Here is a 19,754-nt window from a genome sequence, read left to right on the forward strand (position 1 = left end):
GGTCACAGGCACATGGTCAACTTCAAGATCTAGTGTTGATAGACCGCCAAACACACATCTCGCTTCAGTGGTGAAATTCCACAAATTTAAACAAAGGGCGGCTATTTCAAGACCCTGTGCCTCAAACCACACTTACAACAGATGCATCAATGATTGGATGGGGAGCACACCAACAATCACAACATTCAGGGACAATGGGACAACAAACACAAACAACTTCACATAAACCACTTAAAATTGCTAGCTGTATTCCTTGCACTCAGTCTTTCAACCCCTTCTCGTTCACAAGCACATTCTCATCAAAACCGACAATATAACTACAATGTACTACCTAACCAAACAGGGAGGGACCCACTCATCACAACTTTGTCTTCTAGCACAAAAAATTTGGCATTGGGCAATTCACAACAACATTCACCCTGTAGCACAGTACATTCCACGGATTCACAATCAATTAGCAGATGTTCACAGCCGGGATCATCAGCAAACACACAAATGGGAAATTCACCCCCAGGTACTTCACAAGTACTTTAGCCAATGGGGAACACCATACATGGATCTGTTTGCCACCAGCCAGAGCGCAAAATGCCAAAACTTCGCATCAAGGTTCCCACACCCTCTATCCAAGGGCAATGCTCTATGGATCAACTGGTGAGGGATATTTGCTTACGCTTTTCCCCCTCTCCTGCTCATTTCATTTCTGGTCAACAAACTACGTCAAAACAAACTCAAACTCATACTTATAGCGCCAACCTGGGCACGTCAACCATGGTACACAACATTATTAGACCTATCACTAGTACCACACATCAAGCTGCCAAAGAGGCCGGATTTGTTGACACAAAACAAACAACTGATCAGGCACCCAAATCCAGCAATACTCAATCTAGCGATCTGGCTCCTGAAGTCTTAGAGTTTGGATATCTACATCTTTCACCAGAATGTATGGAAGTAATTAAACAAGCAAGAAAACCCACTACCAGGCAGTGCTATGCAAACAAATGGAAAAGGTTTGTCTTTTACTGTCAATCCAAACACATAACACCTCTTTCCGCATCCATACAAGACATTGTAAATTACTTACTTCATCTACAAAAACCAAATGTAGCTTTTTCATCCATTAAAATACATCTCACAGCTATTTTAGCGTATTTACAAAATATACAAAACAAGTCTCTATTTAGAGTCCCTTTCATCAAAGCCTTCATGGAAAGGCTAAAACGTATCATACCACCAAGAACACCACCAGTGCCTTTATGGAATCTCAATATTGTACTCACATGGCTCATGGGTCCACTGTTTGAAACCATGCACTCCTGTCAGATTCAATATCTAACGTGGAAAGTAGCATTCCTCGTTGCAATCACTTCATTACGAAGAGTTAGTGAAAAACAAGCATTCACTATTGAACAACTCTTTATACAAGTACACAAACATAAAGTAGTACTTCGCACAAACCCAAAATTCCTACCTAAAGTCATCTCACTGTTTCATATAAATCAAACAGTGGAACTTCCAGTCTTCTTCCCACAGCCAGACCCAGTAGCAGAAAGAGCGCTGCATACATTAGACATTAAAAGAGCTTTAATGTTTTACATTTTCAGAGCAAAATCATTTAGGAAAACTAAACAGTTATTTGTCGCATTCCAAAAACCGCATACTGGTAATCCTATCTCAAAACAAGGACTAGCCAGATGGATAGTAAAATGCATCCAAACCTGTTACCTAAAAGCTAAAAGGCAGCTATTTATAACACCAAAAGCATATTCCACCAGGAAGAAAGGAGCAACAATGGCATTTCTAGGAAATATACCAATGACAGAAATCTGTAAAGCAGCCACTTGGTCAACTCCCCATACATTTACCAAGCATTACTGTGTAGATGTGTTAGCAACACAACAAGCCACAGTAGAACAGGCTGTACTAAGAACACTATTTCAAACAACTTCAACTCCTACAGGCTGACTACCGCTTATGGGAGGAAAACTGCTTTGTAGTCTATGCATAGCATGTGTATCTGCAGCTACACATGCCATTGAACGGAAAATGTCACTTACTCAGTGTACATCTGTTTGTGGCATGTTCCGCTGCAGATTCACATGCACCCTCCCTCCTCCCTGGGAGCCTGTAGATGTTTAAGTTACACATTCATTTGTACATATGTATATATATCTCTATTCCATTTACATGGGCATCTCTTTTCTTTACACTCTATCACTCCTACCTTACCCTCTGCGGGAAAACAATCTAAGATGGAGTCAATGCCCATGCGCAATGGAGCCGAAGAGGAGGAGTCACTCGATCCCGTGACTTAAAAACACTTCTTCGAAGAAAAACAACTTGTAACACTCCGAGCCCAACACTAGGTGGCAGGACCTATGCACAGCATGTGAATCTGTAGCAGAACATGCCACAAACAGATGTACACTGGGTAAGTGACATTTTCCATATATATGGACTCTGACGGCACATATGGGGTGGGACAGATCTGACGTTGTGCCGAACACCACCACCTAACGACATGCGAGGGAATTGCTACTTATACGTTTCTGGATCCAGTGTTGTGCCTGGGGAAAGTCACAAGTTGAGGAATCTGTGGCTAAATAGTCTCTATCAGAAAAGGCATAATCGCCATAATAAGTGTCAATAATTCATTGGCATGTCTCCACTCATATTATTTACAGAAGGAGTGGTGCTGGTGCCTTTTGCAGAGATCAATTAGGTTTTTCAGTTTTATATAGTTACTATTTTATCTTCAAAATCAATGTCTTGCAAACGCTTTCGGTAATTTAACTTATTTTCGTGTTTATAGGGGGAAATGCAGTGTTGCTCTTCTGAATGAAACGGAATCAGTCTTATCATATCTTGATAGAGAGGTAAGATAGCACCATTGTTCTGTTTAATAAACTGCATTTTCAAAGATTTCAAGTTGTGAATTTCTAAATAACAATGCTTGGGCTATCTTTTGAATTGGGCACCACATGTCGTGATCATTACATCTATATTAGTGTGCACTTACCGAAGTGTTCTATCATCCTACGTAATGACCAAGCCCAAATAGTGATCATGTGGCACGTTCACCATACCTGCTTTAGTTAAACAAAATACAACCTATTACCTTTACACTATGTAGAAACTACATATATAGGTTGGTATTATAGGATTTGAATAGGCTTTACTGCTGCATGCCTCCATAAAGCTAGGACTTTGTTTATACTGCTCATTTCTATGTTAAAATATTCTAAAAAACACATGATCCAATATAGATACACGCCTATATGATGTACATATGAAATGCCTGCATGCACTTTGTGTTCCTCTCTCTTACATATGCTGCTTTTCCTTCCTTTATTACTTCACCCAGCTTTATTTTTATGTATTTAATACTCCCCCTTCTCCCCCCCCCCCCCCAATCTCCCAGTTGCCTCCCCCATCTGCTTATCTGTTGAGTGCCCACGTGGGAAGGTCCAGCAGCTCCTTTCTGCTGGCAGACCACTTTACTATCTCAAATGCCCTTTCGCGAGATTAAAAGCACATGATGACCACGCAAGCGCAATCCTTCTAAATTATGTGGGCACAAATAGTATCATGATCCATACACACTGTATGTCACTTCATGTTTCATTCAGATTTTTTTTTCTTTGGTAATGCAGCACAACATTGGGAGAGAGGGAAGCAGCCCATACCACTTGTTTAATGTGAGAAAGGCCGCTTTAGTAAAACAGGTGCACATTACATACTCATTCCTGGGCAGTCCACCTTGCAAAACTAAAACCTCAACATACATAAGATCAACTATTCAATATCTTACCCCACCCTACCATCCTGCTGACATACCCCACCCCACAACTATCGAATTCCTACTGTAGTGCATCTCTACATTTTCACCCTTAACTTTTACCTACAGCTTATGATTGCAAGTATTAACCTCTAAGCTACTAAACGTCCTATACTTAACCTTAAAATTCCTGCCTACCCTCCCTTTCCAAGTGGTTCACCAATAGCAACGCCAATCGAACATCTGTAAAATCATTTTAAACTTTCCAAGCCACCGCCAATCACCTGTCTCCGGCGACAACTGTACAACAATGACACCTCTCCCCCCTCTCCTCCTTTCCTCTTTGTGCAGCGGTCCTAACAACAAAGCCAAGACAAAGAAACAACAGGGACAACGAAATACCCCCTAGAAGCTGCCAAAATAAGGGGATGGGTGGGGACAAATTATCTCCCACTGACTCCCCTATATACCTTTTGGGCTATAATGGGCTGTATCCTAGCCCAAACAAAATGGCAGTCACTGGACTGCACCACCCTCCCAAAATCCCCAGCAGGCAGACCTCCCGTTCTCGGCAATCTGAAACCCTGTGGGCAAAAAACTGTTTTCTTTTTACTGATGTCGTACAGATCACCGAAAAAACATTGGTAAAAGCAGGAGCTACCAAAGGGGAGACCTTTTGGCTTTGTATTATGTGTCCTACGTCGATAGTGAAACCTATTGCAGTTATTGATTTTGCACAGTTGGATTAATAGTCTTTACTATATTGAGTTAATTTATTCTTTACAACTGATTCAACAGCTACCACTAGTTCCCGAAGTTGAACTGTGCAGTGGTTGGGAGGAAGCTGTGAACCAGAGCTAACATGTTTTACATTTTAGACTGAGGTAAAGTGCATTGATTGCTTCAGCATGCTAAAAGTGATCACTTCAAGACTGCCATTGCAGCTCTACAAAAATATAATGACAAGATTGTATTTTCCCTATTAAATGCTTTAACAGGAAAAGTTCAGGCACAAGCATTTCCTCAGCCATTCACGGTACTCACTGCCATGGAAAAACAAAAATGTGATGGTTGGAATGTGCAAATTCATCTCAGTTACAGCCATTTACTTTTGATCACATATTAATCTATTGTTTTTATTCAGTTTGCCACTACAGACAGGGACCAACCATATGCAGCTCATCCTTGGTTCTCCTCCAATAGGCACTGCCTTGCCCGAACTGCCGGGCATGTCTCTCCTGAATGGAAGCACAAGCCACCCCGAAGTAGATTTTGGCATGTTGGTACATACCAAGTGCAGTTTAAGTCATAGAGCACACTGAGCCCGCATTTGGGTGTATCCTTACAGCTTTACATCTGTCTTATCCCCTTTTTTGTTTTTAATTGAATAGACTTTTATGACATCAAAAATGTCCTTACTCTTGTCCTCTTTTCTTTCTCAACATCTGCCTGTGAGTATCGGTGCCACGTAGTGGCAGCTTCAGAAACTTCATCTTTGGCAGTTTGCTCTGAAGGCCACTAGGCATAAAAAGAAGCAGAAGCATAGAGAAGCCTCCGAGAGTTTGATCTAGCTCCCCTGGACATCCAGCTTCACCAGTCCTGTTGGAAATTTGCTCTGTCCCAAGATGCATCCAGTGCCAAGGAGCACGTTCCTGGCCACATTGTATGTCAACCTACTTTCTAGAGGAGCTAGTAATGACAGTGGCGTCTTAGCACAGTCTTTGGTGTCTCAGGGGGTTTGTCATTGTAGTCCGCGCTCTGTCACCTGACATATGGCCCATAGAGGATTCTGTCCTGCCAAAACGGTCCATCCTTCAACAGTTTTGGACTCATGGCAGACAGAATAGATTTATCTGACCATTTCGACCAGGACCAGCATATTGAAGGCATGTAGGCAAAATGTGCAGCCAGATCAACAAGGGTAGCAGCCTTCCCAGCTATCTATGGATCCAGCTTCAGGGTTTGCCTCCGTGCTGCCCTAGATAACCTCTTCAGACACATACCTAGATGCTCTGAGCACCGAGCTGTAGATCAGAGACTCCCCTGGCCCCTCTGGCTCAAGTACTTGTGCACCTCCAAAAGACCTCCTCAGCAAAACTCTCCCATACCCTTCTGCACCACCTACCACAGGCAAGTAACCTAACCTGATGTTGTTCCTGACTGAAACTGCTAGTTCTCTAGGGATGGACGATTCCTCCTTCTGGACCCCCCACAAAAGGGAGGGCAATGCCAAGAAGGGAGTTAGCAGTTAAAATGTATGTTGTAATGTTCTCCACTGATTATTGATTCATGGCTGCACAATCGTAAATACGGTTGTAGTATAAACATAGGAATGGATTATTACTACCCTGGTAAAGTGTGGAACTTAACCTACTCCCCAAAGCATTTTACTTTTTATATCAATGTAGTCTAATACATTTTGAGGCTTTGAGTTTCACTGTAAGCCCTGAGGCCCCATTTTGTTATTTGCTCTGCAACTGGAACCTCTAACATCATTGTTGCTGTTGAAAAGATTTCAGGGAGAGACCAACTTTCCCAAAGGTGTTATTTGCCTTTAACAAAGGTGCAGAATTCTCCAGATAAGGAAAACTTCTGCAAGAGGTATTTGGGATTTTGGAGTGTCCAAGCTTTGCACAGTAAACTCCTTAGAAGCAACATAGCTCAATTGAGAGCCCTTTACGGTAAGCAAGAGCTAGTGCTAACTTCTTATTATTTTACCAATTTACCTCATCTCAACACTTAAGATATCTTGAAGACTGCCACACTACATCCTGGCCAAGTTGCCTTGTTTTTCAACTGATTTAGATCACCGTAGAGTTGGATACCCCATCTGCAAGGCAGTGGCTTCCTCCTCCACATTTCTGAAGTTTTTATTAGTATGTATCAAATCTTAACAGGAAAAGGACAAACATTACTTAGAAAGGCAGTGAGAAGGGAAGTATGTAACTAGGATGCTTGTTCATAGTAATCATATGTCATTCCTTACCAAACTGTGGCCAAAAACTCCTAAGGCACAGAACACAATTGCATATTCTACTTCAACATTAGTTGAGCTCCCTTTTCATGTATTTGTGCTTCTTTAAGTTTGGACTTAATGGTGCTTTGGCACCATTTTTGTCCAACATTATTAAGTTTTGTGGATTTGGCTATTGCCAGGTTAAATCAAACAGCAGATCAAGCTGTGATCAATCACCAGTGTGATGTTAGTGCCTTCATCAATATGGGGAGTTCACTGATCCTCTCCTGTGACTGCTCCATACATTATTTTATGTTATACAGGTTTGTAGAGCGCACTGGGATTGTATCACAGCAATGAGGAGGTGAGAGTCTAGACACACCTATTGCCTAATGGGACTACTCAAAAGCCAGGTTGCCAGCCTCTTGCAGTATTCAATACGTGAGGAGGCGACTCTTATTTGTAGCTGCAGGTTGTTCCATGCCTTAGGAGTTATGTAGAAGAAGGCTGGACAGCTAGATCTGATTTTCTGAATGTGTGAGATTTGTGAAAGTAGGAGTCTGGATGAGCGGCGGTGATTGGGAGGTTTGTGAAAGCGAATGCGATTGTTAAGGTATGCTACACCAGTGTTATTTAGTATGGGTGAGGAGTTTGAGTTGTGCTCGTTTGTGAATTGAGAGCCAATTGAAATCCTTCAAGTGTTTTGTGGTGTCTGCGAAATGGGAGATTGAGCGTGATTCAAGCCAGCGAGTTATGAATAGTCTGCAGCCGTCTGGTGAGTTGTTCATCCTGATATGGAGTGTTCGTAGTCCCATTTGCTTATGACCAGGGCATGCATGACTGTTTTCTGGGTGTCATTTGAAATTTTTACTCAGCATGTGGTGTTGATGGCATTAACTTGGGTGGTCATGTCAAGTTTGCTGTTGATAATGATCTTGAGGTTCTTTGAATGGGTGGGTGTTGGTCGTAGCTCTGTAGGACACCAGGTTGAGTCCCACTATGATGTGCTCTTTCTAAAGTTCATGATTTTGGTCTTGTCAATGTTGAGCTTTAGAGAGTTGGTTGTCATTCAGATGGTTATTTCAATCATGCAGGCATCTTGTCCGTGAAGGGGGGGAGGGGGGTTAATGAATTGGGTGTTGTTGGCCGGGGGAAGGACATTGATATCGTCAGAGTGGATGATGCTGGATAGAGGGATCATGTGTGCATTGGAGAAGGTTGCGCTGAGGGAGGATCCCTGTGGAACTCTGCAGATGAGGTTGTGGTAATGCAAGGTGTGTGGTGCCAGGCTGTGTCCTTTCACTCAGGAAGGAGCAGATCCATTGGAATGTGCATCCTTGGATTCCGATGTTTTGTAGACGTTGAATAAGGATGGGGTTCAAGATTGTGTTAAATGCTGCAGAGAGGTCGAGGAGGATGAGGGCTGATATGTCTCTTCTGACCAGAGTCCTGCGGAAGCCATCTGTGGCGACAGTGAGGTCTGTTTCCATTCTGTGGTTGGGTCCAAAACCAGACTGAGTGGTGCGGAGGAGTTGGTGGTCGTTAAGGTACTCGATGAGATGTCTATTGATGATTTTCCTTAAGATATTTGCCGGGAATGGTAGCAGGGAGATCGGTCTGTAGTTGCAGACTGTTGAAGAGTCTGCAGAGGGCTTCTTTAGCAATGGGAGGACAGTTGCATGTTTCCAAGCATCTGGCAAGGTGGCAGAAGCGGTGGAGGCATTCAGAATGGGTGTGAGCATGTATTTGATGGGTTGCAGTCCTCAAGAGTAAGTGTGTTTCAGAGTCAGATGGGACCCCTGAGTGGATGGATTTCATGGTGATGGTTGTTTCTTCTGGGGTGATAGGCGATGTGGCTAGAATTGGTTCTTTGAGTAAGATTGGAAGGCATTAAGCAAGGTCTGTTGCGTTCTGCTGCTAGTTGGTGTTGCTGTACATGGTGGTGATTTTGTTGCTGAAGAATTGAAAGTGATTGTTGCAGCGGTCTTCTGAGGGAGGGAGTGATTGAGTTTGAGGTGTCCGATGGAGAGGTGAAATCTTTCATAATGGAGAAGATTTCTTTGCTTCTGTTTGTGCTGGCTTTGATGCGGTCCACCAGAGTGGCTTGTTAGGTTGTTTGGATCATTTGGTGGTAGCGTCATAGGGAGAATTTGAACGTAATCCTGTCTGCATTGTCCTGGCTCTTTCTCCATTTGTGCGCCAGCTGTTTGCAGTGGTGTTTCATCAGTCTAAGTTCCTCTGTGTATCAACTGGCCTGGGACCTGGACCTCATTGCATTGCTGTGTTTGAGGGGACGAGGAAGTCGGCGCAGGAGGTGGTCAGATTGTTAAAACCCTTCATGGCTTTGGGGAGGCTGTTGCTTTGTTCGGATTAGTGGGTGTAGAGAGCAGTGTTCTAGTCCTTGTCAGTGATGCTGTTCCAGTTTCATCAGGCTGGTCTGGTGGTTGTGCATATGCGGTGAACCGTGATGGGGATGCTGAATTTGACAAGGGCATGGTAAGTCCATGTAAATGGTGCAGGCTCCGTTGGCTCAGATGTTGCAGAAGTAGGTGAAAATAGGGTCTAGGAGGTCTTCCAGGTGGAGGTTCAGGTCTGTGATGGCATTAGTGAAGTGGATGCGTAGTCCCGGTAGTCTGTAGAGGATGGTGCTGCTTAGGGTGAAGTTGGCTGAGATGTGTAGTTTGAACAACAGGTGTTTCACGTTGGAGGATGACGTCTCCGTAGATGTGGTTCAGCTGTCAGCTGATGGTGTTCTTCTTAATGATGGCCATTCTGCCTCAGGGCTTGTGAAGTTTGTCTTGCCTAGAAGTCTTGCATCCGGGTGGGGGGGGAGGGCTGTGGTGATGTCTGGTGCCAATGCAGGGTTCAACCAGGTTTCTGTGAGGAAAACTAGATCACAGGCTTTGTGCAGCAGTTTTCAGATCTCTGTGGCATGTTTGATGAGTGAACGGGTATTGAAGAGCATGCATGCAAGTGTGGACTGTTCTGTGGGTGGTTGTAGGGCTGTGAATGTGAGATAGTGGGGTGTTTGGTGCTGCCCGTGCACTGAGTGTTGGGTGTAAGTAAATGAAAACATGAAGGAAGCACAGGAGAATGTTATGTAGTGTGGGGGGTCAGCAGCCGGGGTTGAGGGTGCAGAGGGTAGCACCATGATAACGACAGGAGGGGGCGGATCAGGGTTCCCGATGATGGCCACAGACCAGGCGCAGATGGTCGCATACACTTTCTTTTGCACAGAGTGCTCCCTGTGCATCCACGCTGCGGAAGCCATTAAATAGGTCCTGTGAGAGGATTTAGATGACTTCCTGTGCAGATAGATGATGGGAAATCCAGTGATGTCACTTCCTGCGCAGATAGATGATAGAAGGGACATATGCAGTGATTAGGTTCTATGTTAGAGATGTTTCAGAGTGCAATGTGAAAGAGGTTTTGTAGGGATGAAAATTATATACTGATAGTGACTGTGCCATCCTCGACATTTTACCTTTCACTAGTTCTAATCCTGTATTTTCATTTTTGTCAGAGGATGTGGGAACCCACAAACTGCATTTGTTCCCACTGCTCCTTGCAGTTATTCTAAAGGGTATAGTCCCCTAGAGTCCCTCTGTGCACAAACTGGAGGCAACTGAGTGTTGTTTTGGGTTGCTTGGTTGCGCCCTAGAGTTGTGCACTGACGTCCCCGTATCAAATTAAGTTAAGCAGCTTTGGGAGTACGGGGGCCCATTTAATAATCTTTATTTTCTTGATTGAATATAATGCTTCCAAAAAGTAGTCAGTCAGTGCGACCTTTCATGAACATTGGCGCTCAGGCGTTAAATTAACAGTTTGTTTCTGTTACTGTTGCAACCGTTTTCGGGTTACCCAAAGTGATCTGGAATACTTATCATCCAGTATGAACGGTATTGTAAGATGAAGGGATGAGTGCTTCTCTCAGAGCACCACCCCATCCCATATTACCTCTTCAGACTTTCTGCTGTATTTAAGGTAGTTTGAAATAAATCCTCATTGCTTAGCCCATGCACGTAAGCAGAGGCCCCTGCTATTCGGATTCCTCTAGGCGGGGAGAAAGTTGACACTAGCCTGATTGACTGGTACTTTGAAATGGTAGGAATGCACATACTGGGGTTGCCAATTTAGTTTCTGTCAACTGTCCAACTTTGTGAAGGCTATGTTGTGTATTTGTGTAGCGCATAATACACCCAGGAGGTTATCCTGGCACTGAGCAGGCCTAACAGCTCTTTTAATTGCTCTGAATCTAATGCTGAACTTTAAAGTGCGGCGCTGACGTGCCCCCCCCACTGGTGGCTCATGCTAACCCATTACCCTGCTTAAGCTGTGCGGGTCTGCCTTTCTGCTGCTGAAACCCTGGCCCATCGGGGAAGTCCCTTTTGAGCCCATGGATTCATGCATAGAGGTCCCGAGAATCGCCTGAGCCTGTTAAACCCCTCACCCTAAGACAGACGGGCTGCTGAGGATGCAACCTTGTCGATTCCAGTGCCTCTCAAGAGTCATTGATCACCTTGAAACTCGCACGAGTAATGGAGATTGATTGCTCGAAACATCAACTTTTGTAGTTGAGATGATGGTGCAGCACTTTGGGCAGAGTACCTCTTTCCACCAACATTTATGCGTTTGGTCAATTTCTTCTTACTTCCTTGACTTTGCTGAGCATATCTGTCAACCACCTAATTAGCTGGAACGTGGAACACAATTGTAATTGTAATCTTGGACTGTTTTCCCTGTGTTTTACTTGGCAGTCAAGGGTCGTGTGCTTCATCATAATCTCCCACTCCCGTTGGGCATGTACAAACTTTGAGAGAGTATGCAGTGGATTCACAGCTACTTTTGCCACTTGATACCTGTTTTTTTTATTTTTTATTATTATCTAAGATCTAGGTTTGTAAATGCAGCTTAGTGTGCTCAGAGAGAGTTTATGTTGTGTAGGAAAGTTGTGGTCATTGTGTCCGTATTTGAAAACCGTAGTTTTCTGACCTCTCATACCATATTCCCACTGCTGGTATTGTTTCTGTGCTCGGGTGCAGTGCATGTTTTGCAAGCAATAGAGCTTCTCAGTCGGTAGAACTGTTAGTGAACTTTGGCCAGTTCCCTGGTTTTATTACTATGTTGTGTGTACCCAGAGTGTGATGGGCTCCCCTAGAGGAGACCAAGAAATCCAAAATACTTCAATTTCTTTAATTGATTTTTTGGGGAAAAAAGGGCTGCAGAAGAAAGCATGTGTTTTTTTTCCCTGACAAAGACATCAACAAAGGGTTTGCGGTGCTAAAATCACCATCTTCCTAGCTTTCAGAAACAGGCAGACTTGAATCAGAAAACCACATTTTTCACCACAATTTTCTCATTTTACTGGGACATACCCATTTTTATTATTTTTTGTGCTTTCAGCCTCCTTCCTGTTAGTGACAGAAATGGATATGAAACCAATGCTGGATCCCAGACAGCTAAACATTTCTGAAAAGTAGACAGAACTCTGAATTCAGCAAGGGGTCATTTGTGTAGATCTTTTAAGGTTTTCCTACAGAAAGTAACTAGCAAAATACAAAAATATTGGAATTGAGGCGGAAAAAAAAGCCATTTCTGTCTACTTTTTCCTTCTCTAATTTTTTCCAACTATGGCAGATTTTTAAAAGCAATATAGTGTTAGGTCTGCTGGACGTTTCCGGTTGCGTGGATATATAGGGCTTGCAGGTTCATCAAGAACACTAGGTACCCAGAGCCAATAAAGGAGCTGCACCTTGCAATGGGTTTTTATTGTATACCGGGTATACAGCAGTTCATTTGGTGAAATATAAAGAGTGAAAAATAGGTATCGAGGAAACCTTTGAATTTCCAAAATAGGCACAAGATAAGGTGTTGAGAAGCAGCGGTTATTTGGAATCTGAATTCTGGAGTCCCCATACTAGCATGTGAATTACAGGGCATTTCTCAAATGGAAGTCTTTTTTTACACCCTGTCTTACTTTTGGAAGGAAACAATGTAGAGAAAGACAAGGGGCAATAACACTTGTTCTTCTATTCTGTGTTCCCCCAAGTATCCAGATAAAAATGGAAGCTCACTTGTGTGGGTAGGCCTAATGCCCGCGACAGGAAACGCAACATGGACATATCACATTTTTACATTAAAATCTGATGGTTTTTATTTTTTAAAAGTGCCTAGCTGTGGATTTTGACCTCTAGCTCAGCCGGCAGCTAGGGAAACCTACCAAAACCTGCGCATTTTTTAAAACTAGACACCTAGGGGAATCCAGGATGGGTGACTTGTAGGGCTCCCACCAGGTTCTGTTACCAAGAATCCTTTGCAAACCTCGGAATTTGTAGAAAAAAAGAAACACTTTTTCCTCACATTTCTGTGATAAAAATTTCTGGAATCTGAGAGGAGCCACTAATTTCCTTCCACCCAGCATTCCCCAAGTCACCCGATAAAAGTGGTACCGCACTTGTGTGGATAGGGGTAGTGCCTGCAACAGGAAATGCACCTGTTTTTTTTACAAATGGCCTGGCTGTGGATTTTGGCCTCTAGCTCAGCCGGCACCTAGGGAAGCCTAGCAATCCTATACATTTTTGAAAACTAACACTTAGAGGAATTCAGACTGGGGTGACTTGTGGGGCTTTCACCTGGTTCGGTTACCCAGAATCCTTTGCAAACCTCGAAATTTGGCCAAAAAAAAGCACTTTTTCCTCACAATTTAATGATAGAAAGTTCTGGAATCTGAGAGGAGCCACTAATTTCCTTCCACCCAGCATTCCCCAAGTCACCCGATAAAAATGGTACTGCACTTGTGTGAATAGGGGTAGTGCCCGCAACAGGAAATGCCCCAAAACACATGGTGGACACATCACATTTTCCCAAAGAAAGCTGACCTGTTTTTTTACAAATGGCCTAGCTGTGGATTTTGGCCTCTAGCTCAGCCGGCACCTAGGGAAGCCTAGCAATCATATACATTTTTGAAAACTAACACTTAGAGGAATTCAGACTGGGGTGACATGTGGGGCTGTCACCTGGTTCGGTTACCCAGAATCCTTTGCAAACCTCGAAATTTGGCCCCAAAAAAAGCACTTTTTCCTCACAATTTAATGATAGAAAGTTCTGGAATCTGAGAGGAGCCACTAATTTCCTTCCACCCAGCATTCCCCCAAGTCTTGAAGACCAGCCCTCCTAATCCCCACTACACTAGGACAAAGTCCTGCAAATTCAATATCCACTTGGGACTTAACACTCATATGTTCTATAACAGGATAAAGAGCTCAACAAAGTCGAATTCCAAAATTATGAATGCCACAGATTTCTCAAAACGTTCTTCTTTGGTGAAGCAAATCTTTTTATTCTTTAATATTCATAAAACCATCTTCCTCTGTATTTCATAGTAGTCATTGTAGCCGCAATTCATAGTGTTCATAGTGACCATGGTAGCTAACGTGTTTTGTCCACACAGACTTCTTCAGGGCTTTCCTTATTCCCTCTCTCCTTCTTTCTCTGTTGTCTCTGCGGGGCACATGGGCCCAGGATGGCTGGGTACCCTCTGCATGGTCTGTGTTATCTTGAAATGTTCATAGATCCAGCTCTGAATTGGCCTATTTAGCAATTGATCAGCATGGAGAGACTGACGCCAGGTTTACTGAAATAGCCACCGTAGAAGATGTAGGATAAGCACCATTTCCTCACCCATGGCATAAAACAGTAAGTGCAGCCAGAGCTGTTACATCAAATCTTCATGCAACTCCATCAAGGGGATTGGCTATGATCCACATATCTTCAAGATGCATGCTTTCAGTAGGCAAGAAGCATTGCAAGTTCCTGAGATTCTTGGTTGGCAGTAATTACTTATCCGTACAAGTTCCTTCCATTGGACCTCAGGTCTGCTTCAAGGACATTTACGAAGTGTGTGACTATTGTTGCTTTGCATCTCAGGAGACCGAAAATCTTAATCTACCCATATATGGATGGCTGATGAAGGCATCAACATTTCAGAAAGCTTGTCTGCATTTTCAGTTGACATTCTCTACTCTGTCTCTTTGGACTGCACATTAAGCACAAGAAATCACCATCCTCTCCTGTGTAGTTCCTATATGATCTGTGAGTCTTTCTGGATACTTTAAAGGCAAACGCTCATTCATTGGAGGAGAGACTAATATCTGTATACCTGAAATGTTGCAGTTGTCTGAAAGCAACCCATCCAGGCAGGTATTGTAGTCATAGGGATCTATGGTGCCCTGCATCTTTCTCATCCCAAACGCCCAGCTCCACTTGAGACCATTACAGGGTTGCCTGGAAGATCTGTGATGTCAGTTCTCAGGCAAAAGTGTGGACAAAACTATTCTTTCTCCCAATGCAGCCCAGTCCCTCCAGTGGTGTTGTCTTCTAAGAACGTCTTAAGTGGAAAAGCTTTTCATGAAGACGTTTCATCCCAGATGATAGTGGCTGATGCATTCTTCTCTAATTGGAATGCATACACACATCATCTTCAAATTTAAGTAACATGGTCCTCTAAGGACATTATGTATTGTGTCTGATGCAGCTGAGTGCTGTACAGGTGGCCCTAAAAGCCTTTCCTTCCCTCTTAAAGGGTAGACTTCCTTCTTGTTCAGAGACAATACAACATGAGTGTACTATGTAAACAAGAAGGCAGGGACGAGATCCAGAGACTTATTGCCTGAATCTCAAGCAATATGGAATTGGCTAATAGTCGGGAACTTGAAGATCACAGCAGCCCACCTTCCAGGAGTTTAACACTTAAGCAGTCTCTAAGCAGATCATTTCACAAAAATACTAGTGGGCCCATTACACAATGTCTTTTGCGACTGGGGTTTCCCCTCAATTAAATCTCTTTGCCACCTTAGAGTAAGGGCAGACTTTCCATTGAGAGTCAACCACCCAGGGGCAAAGGGGATTGCCCTGTGAACCAAATACTCAGGCAGATTTCTTTATGCATTTCTCCCTGACCTGCTTGATTCAAGCACTATTCCTCAAACCTATTTGCTCAAGAGATCGAATGATTGTTATAGCTCAACAATGGCCCTGTCAGTGGTGGGTCACAGACCTTTAACTGTCAATGTTCACATAGGGCTGTGCAGACTGGATCTTACGCACAAGTACCGGGGCCTGATGTTGCATCCCAATCTACCATCCTTGAGTTTGGCAGCATGGCTCCTGAACTCATTTTTTATGGACCCTTGAGCCTGCCACAGGATTGTATGAATACTCTAAGGGAAGCTAAATGTCCTTCTACGATAGCATCCCACTCTTTAAAGTGGATCAGATTCTGTATCTGGTGATTTGTTATCTATTTTGATCTTACTCCTGCCAAGAAGAAGCTTTGCTCCTACATTTGCTTCATTTGAGCAGATCAGACTTGCAATTCTCTTTCTTTAAAGTTCACCTAGCAGGGTGTTATAGTGTATAAAACTTCCTTCACAAATTCCTTTTTTAAAAAGATCCCAGAGGTTCAGGTCTTCCTAGAGGGGATTAAAGAAGGAAGGAAAAGGAAATTGTTTTTATTTTTACTCCTATCTCTCCTTCAGGGGTGTGTCCATTGAAGGCATAAACAAACACTCCTTCATGGCAGAAAGCATAAAGATGTTTAATGTTCTTTATATTTTTTTTTAGCCTTGGAAACAAATAATTGAGGTAACTGATACCTACAGGACATGAAGGAATATTGAAAAGCTGGTTGTCCTTAAGCTCAGTGTCTGTTTTCATTCTAATATAGCTATGGCCTATATGGCTGCATTGTCTGGTTCCTCCCATTTCCTTCATGTTTTTGGATTATTTTTTTTAAGTCACTTATTTTTCTAGTGACTTTTTGTATTTTAATAGTATTTTAGCTTTTTTATATAAATAAATGGTATTTGCCAATGTAGCCTGTTTTATAGGCTGCAACATTATTTAATGTCACAGGGAAAGACTTGGCCTTCGTGAAGCAAGGTGAAAATGTAACACAGAGGTGGATATATTCAAAGAAGTGCTCTGGGATCCTGCATGTAGGCGGGATTAATTGTAGTTTATGATTTCAATAGTAATTTCCCCTAAGGGGAACTTGGAGGTATGAAACCTTTCCCTCTTGATACTTCCTTGATGTGTTTGAGTTATATCTGTCGCAAGCAATAGGCCCAACCACGTAAGTGCTGTACTGTTTTTATCAGACACGTGTGGAAGAACAGAAACGTAGAGCATTTGTTATTAATAAACTTGTTTCTCTCCATATGTGGCTTTCATTTTGCTCAGTGCCCTCTGAATTACAATATTATGCAGAACTCCAAATTCAGAGTTGTATCAGTAAACACTATTCCTAAACTCACAATCTTGGGCACATTTTAAACATTCATGAGTTTCTCTTCATGACCATTTTTCTTTTAATTAATGCACGGTTGGTACACAACGAAAGATCATAAGGTGCAGCTCAGTTGCTGGCTCCAAATATTGTGTGCTTTGCACAAATGCTTTGTCCTTCCTACATGAATAGTCTGATGGATAAAAAGGTACATTACTATTGTAAAGCGGCCATGGGGGGAGAAAGAGGAGGGGACAAAAAAAATCAGATGAACATTGTCACCTGTTTCACTACTGTTGCCTGTTTTTTCACTAATTAGTTTCATTCATTTGTGATTTCAATATTTGGTTTCTACACCAATGACCCCTTGCTGAAATGTTGTCTAATTTACAGAAATGTATGGCTATACAATTACAGCCATGGGTTTCACACCTGTTTCCACCACAAACTTCAAGTAGGTAGAAATCTAAAAAAATAAAAAAACAGGAAAATTCGACTGCCTCTTAGATAATTGCGAACGCTTTTGTAAAAATATCTCACCTATTCCTGAAAGCTAGAAAGGGGGTGATCGTGACACCTCAAGCCGTTTGTGGCCATTTTAGAAAAAAAGTGTGGTTCATTTTCTTGCACAGTACTTTTTTTTCCAGTTTTTCAAAAAATCAGCTTTGTTAAATTTTAACTATTTTATTTCTTCCCTCAAAGAAAATCCACAAGCATGGGTACTTTACTTATCTCCGATATGCTGATGGGAAAAAAATACATATTTCTCTTGGTTAATTTTTGTGGAAGAAGCATTATGAAGGCAAAGCGCGAACTGCCTCAAGTGTCAGAGATATATATCAAACAAACATGCATATTTAAAGGTCCAAATTTGAACAGGAGAGTATTGAGCATAGCTAGAGTCTTCATATCTAGATACTTCCACAGTAATCAGGAGGGGGATTAACCAAATTAGGTCATCCAGCCAATCATGGGAGACGTAACATGTAAATATCGATGCATCATATGTATCAACAATATAATCTAAAGTTGAACTCAAAAACAAAAGAGAATATATGAGCCAGATGATAACAAAAAGGTGCATAATAATGAGGTGACATAAGTGAGTATTGATGCAAACAGACAATGAGTCAACAGATTGATCAGAGAAAAGAAAAAGATAAGTAAATCTCAGAGTGACAGAGAGGAAGGGAGAAGCTCAGGGAAAGGAAAAGAGGGAAAGAAAACGCCAATGGGACCAATATTAAACCAAAAATGGGTATTCCCGTTGTGGGTATTGAAAACATGTTAAAAAACATACCATCATATCTTAGACATAAAGCTGTCAAGGGTATGCCATAGTGACTGTGAAGGAATAGACAAACCGGGGGAGAGGGACAAGCATTTATGTTTACTTCTAAGGTAAGTAACCCATGCCCACCAAGTGTGTAAGGAGGCATTATTGAACTTATTCCAGTCTTGCAAAATAACTTTAATTGTCACTGTCAAAAGTAAGTCTAAGAAAGAGACATATCCTTGTCAGATAGGTTTAGCAAGGGGCTCAAAGCATACAAACCTAGCCTGAGAAGAGGAACAGATAGAGGAAAGGGGATCTTAAAAACGTTGGTAAGTTGATCATGAACCTCCATCCAATAATTAGTCAAGAACATATGGTCAGGAGTACCAATTGCTCTGTTACAAGACCAACAAAGGTCTGACTCGAGTGGCTTTAGTTTAAACATTTTAGTTGGTGTCTAGTATAAGAAATGTGCAGTATAAAAACGTGCTTGGGACAGAGGGAATCCGTTTGTAACTAGGAAGACTTTTAGAAATAAGTGGCCAACTAGAGTATGAAAGGAGGGAGACTTAATATATAAAGATACTTAACCCAGCAGCTTTGGACAGGTGAGGACAGAAGGATTAATGCACTATGTAGGATTTTATATTTTTTGGATGCCACATGACCACCTCTCCTCATCTGTTGAATAAAATGTGGGGCTAGTGTATCTAGTTTAGACAGTTTTGCTTTGATCTTTAGAAAGCTACATTTGAAAAAGAGTATTTCTCCTAGTATTCTGTTACCATTTTCTTAAAATGATAACTGAATACCATCTTCCAGCAAGTCTGTATCCAGGTTGATGCCCTTTGTGGCCCAAACAGGGACCGCTTTGGCTAAGCCCAAAGTTAATGTTTGTGGGTTTTTTCATAAGGAAACGGCCGAAGATTTAGATGAGAATGTGTCCACCGTCTTATGATCGAGAATAGTATAAAAATACAGGTGAAATGGGAAAGTGTCACAGTCTTCATTGATAATGTTTCAATCAAAGGGTATGGTGAGACGAGGTGGCATTCTATAAAAATCCAGTAAACTGTTATTCATTGATGAGTAACAAACCAACATGTCTCTGAGCTACAAGAAAAGCTGTTTGGAAGTTAGGAAGCCCGCCTCCCCTCATCGGTCGTGGCAATCTGAACTTCTTAAGATTCATTCAAGGTTCTTTCTTAGACCACAAAAAACTTGATACTAGCTTATCATTTGTAGAGAAAAAAATTGAGGATTGACATACGGGGAACACCATGGCCAGAAAAAGTGGCATAATCATCACCTTCAATGCATCCAGTCTTCCTCTCCATGATATATATTTTGCAGACCAAGAGAATACAAGTACCTTGATTTTATCCGAGGTTATCTGCTCATTGATAGTTAATGACTCTAAGAAATTATTGGCGAATCAGATACCAAGATACTTTATCAT

At 42.2% G+C, this 19,754-nt stretch overlaps 1 protein-coding gene across 2 annotated transcripts in view; it reads left to right on the forward strand.

The window, feature by feature from the left end:
* MTA3 (metastasis associated 1 family member 3) overlaps nt 1-19,754 on the forward strand; it is a 964,160-nt gene that overhangs the window by 157,576 nt on the left and 786,830 nt on the right. For both annotated transcript variants that reach the window (XM_069233985.1, XM_069233984.1), the window contains exon 5: nt 2,813-2,876. In XM_069233985.1, coding sequence (XP_069090086.1) covers nt 2,813-2,876 — 64 coding nt within the window. The remainder of the gene's footprint in view (nt 1-2,812; nt 2,877-19,754) is intronic.

Source organism: Pleurodeles waltl, chromosome 5, assembly GCF_031143425.1.
Source record: "Pleurodeles waltl isolate 20211129_DDA chromosome 5, aPleWal1.hap1.20221129, whole genome shotgun sequence".
Classification (NCBI taxonomy): Eukaryota; Metazoa; Chordata; class Amphibia; order Caudata; family Salamandridae; genus Pleurodeles; species Pleurodeles waltl.